Genomic DNA, 2,062 nt, shown 5'->3' with positions numbered 1-2,062 from the left:
AAAGAAACATATTTTTCATGTCTTTCTTATATTGTACTAATTCATTATATATAAATGATTATGGTGTGTTTAAACTTGTTTCATTAATTACTACATATTTTCTACACTCACAATGTTTGCCAGCTCGCTATATAATCAACTTAAATCAGTTAAATCCATCATGCAATGCATTTCCTTCCAATTTTTTGTGATAAACTAATATATAATTGACAAAATAAACATCCTGCAAAGATTCAATAAAAAATTTCCAAGTTTTTCTTACAATTTCCATGGTTTTTATTCAATTTTTATCGATATCGATAATATCCCGATATTTCCATCGAAATTTCCGTGTTTTTGGACTACCGATATTTCCAATATCATCGATATTTCATGCCTTGCTTTTGATTGACAAAAGGGTTTTATTAAGGTAGTTTAGATATCTATAAAATATGTATGTATGTTTGTATGGTTGGGCAATTTAAACCATACATGTATAATGACGGTTACTTTTTTATACTGGAATTATTTCCCATTTAGCTAGCGGTTGATGATAAAGATAAAATACTCTCTTAATTCCAGTTAAAAAGGCCACGTAATAAACACCAAGTAATTTTAACTAGCTTGACACACAAGAAACCCTAGCCCATTGTTACCTATATAAATACATGCCGCTAGCTAATGATCACCCTATTCAGTATCATTACTTGCTCATCGCCTCCGCTTTTCTCATTCTTCTCAAATCCTTGCTATTAGAAAGTTATTATGGCTGGTTACTACCAAGTTCCAGTAGGGTACAGGTTCATGCCTCGAGACGACGAACTACTTCTTGGCTACCTTCGTCCCAAACTTGACGGACAGGACTATCCCAAGGGCATTGTTCATGACTGTGATCTCTACGGTCTTGAAGAACCATCGGACATATGGAGACGTCTTAACCGTGCATCACATGATGGTCAAGAATGTACAGATGATAAAGATATCTACGTCTTCACCACACTCAACTCGAAGGCTCCTAATGGCTCGCGTGTTTGCCGAACAGTTGGCACCACCGGCGGCACTTGGAAAGGCGAAGATGCCGGCAAGGAAATCTACGCTTCTGGGATTAAACAAGCTATTGGCTTCAGAAAAAGATTTACGTACAGGAACAAAGGATCCCCGCAGAATGACCATTGGATTATGCTTGAGTTCCATCTTGATCCATCTTTACTACGAAACAAACATCATCAAGTAAGTACACTTTTCTTTCTTTTAAATTGTTTTTAGGTTTTCTGTCTAAACTTGGCCTCTAGAAAAAAGTTAAGAAGAACGAATCAAAAGCTTATAAAATATATTCACGCTTATACATATATTAATATTGGCAGGCAAGGAAGTATATTGGCATGGGAACAATCTGATAAGGACTTAATTATTTGCGATTTCCTTTTTCTTTTGTCTTAATTTTCTAGTTGATATTGAAACTTTGCTCAATAATAAGAAGTATTGCTCTCTTTTCTACAGTCGTTAGAGTAAGCAATACATTATATATATATATACATATGTATGTATGTATGTATATGCATGTAGAACCTTTTTATTTATTTTAGTAAGGATCAGAATTTATATTAACAAAAGCAAACGCGATTCTCAAATGCAGGAGAAGAATATTGTTCTTTGTATTCTTAGAAGAAAGGATGACATATCAAAGAAAAGGAAGCTGGAGGAAAGAGATAACTATGAAGAAAACGCAGCTAATCACTTTCAACCTCAGGCGCTTAATGATATAAATGTTGGAGATTACAATAATGCCCCTAGCTATATGGAGCAAATCGCATTTGATCACTTGCAACCTCAGGCACTTACTGCTACAACAACTGGAGATTACATTAATGACCCTAGGTATACAGAAGAGAACGCAGCTAATCACTTTCAACCTCAGGAGCATTATGCTGCAACCACCGGAGATTACAGTAATGCAGATTGGTATACAGAACAGAATGCAGCTGATCACTTTGAACCTCATGATGAGGCGCATAATGCTACAAATGAAGATTTAACTACTGCCCTTAGGCGTATGGAGGAGATCCTTATGAGCGGTTTTTGA

The 2,062-nt window shown here is 35.4% G+C and overlaps 1 protein-coding gene across 1 annotated transcript; it reads left to right on the top strand.

Annotated features, from left to right (window-relative positions):
• The first annotated feature begins 744 nt into the window (after nt 1–744).
• LOC126617196 (NAC domain-containing protein 41-like) lies at nt 745–2,062 on the top strand. The gene is made up of 2 exons (XM_050285230.1): nt 745–1,209; nt 1,616–2,062. Exons 1-2 carry the CDS (start codon nt 745–747, stop codon nt 2,060–2,062), a joined length of 912 nt encoding a protein of 303 aa, XP_050141187.1.

Source organism: Malus sylvestris, chromosome 3 (genome assembly GCF_916048215.2).
Source record: "Malus sylvestris chromosome 3, drMalSylv7.2, whole genome shotgun sequence".
Classification (NCBI taxonomy): domain Eukaryota; kingdom Viridiplantae; phylum Streptophyta; class Magnoliopsida; order Rosales; family Rosaceae; genus Malus; species Malus sylvestris.
The sequence above is the reverse complement of the archived record's forward strand: the minus strand, read 5'-3'. Positions and strand labels throughout refer to the sequence as shown.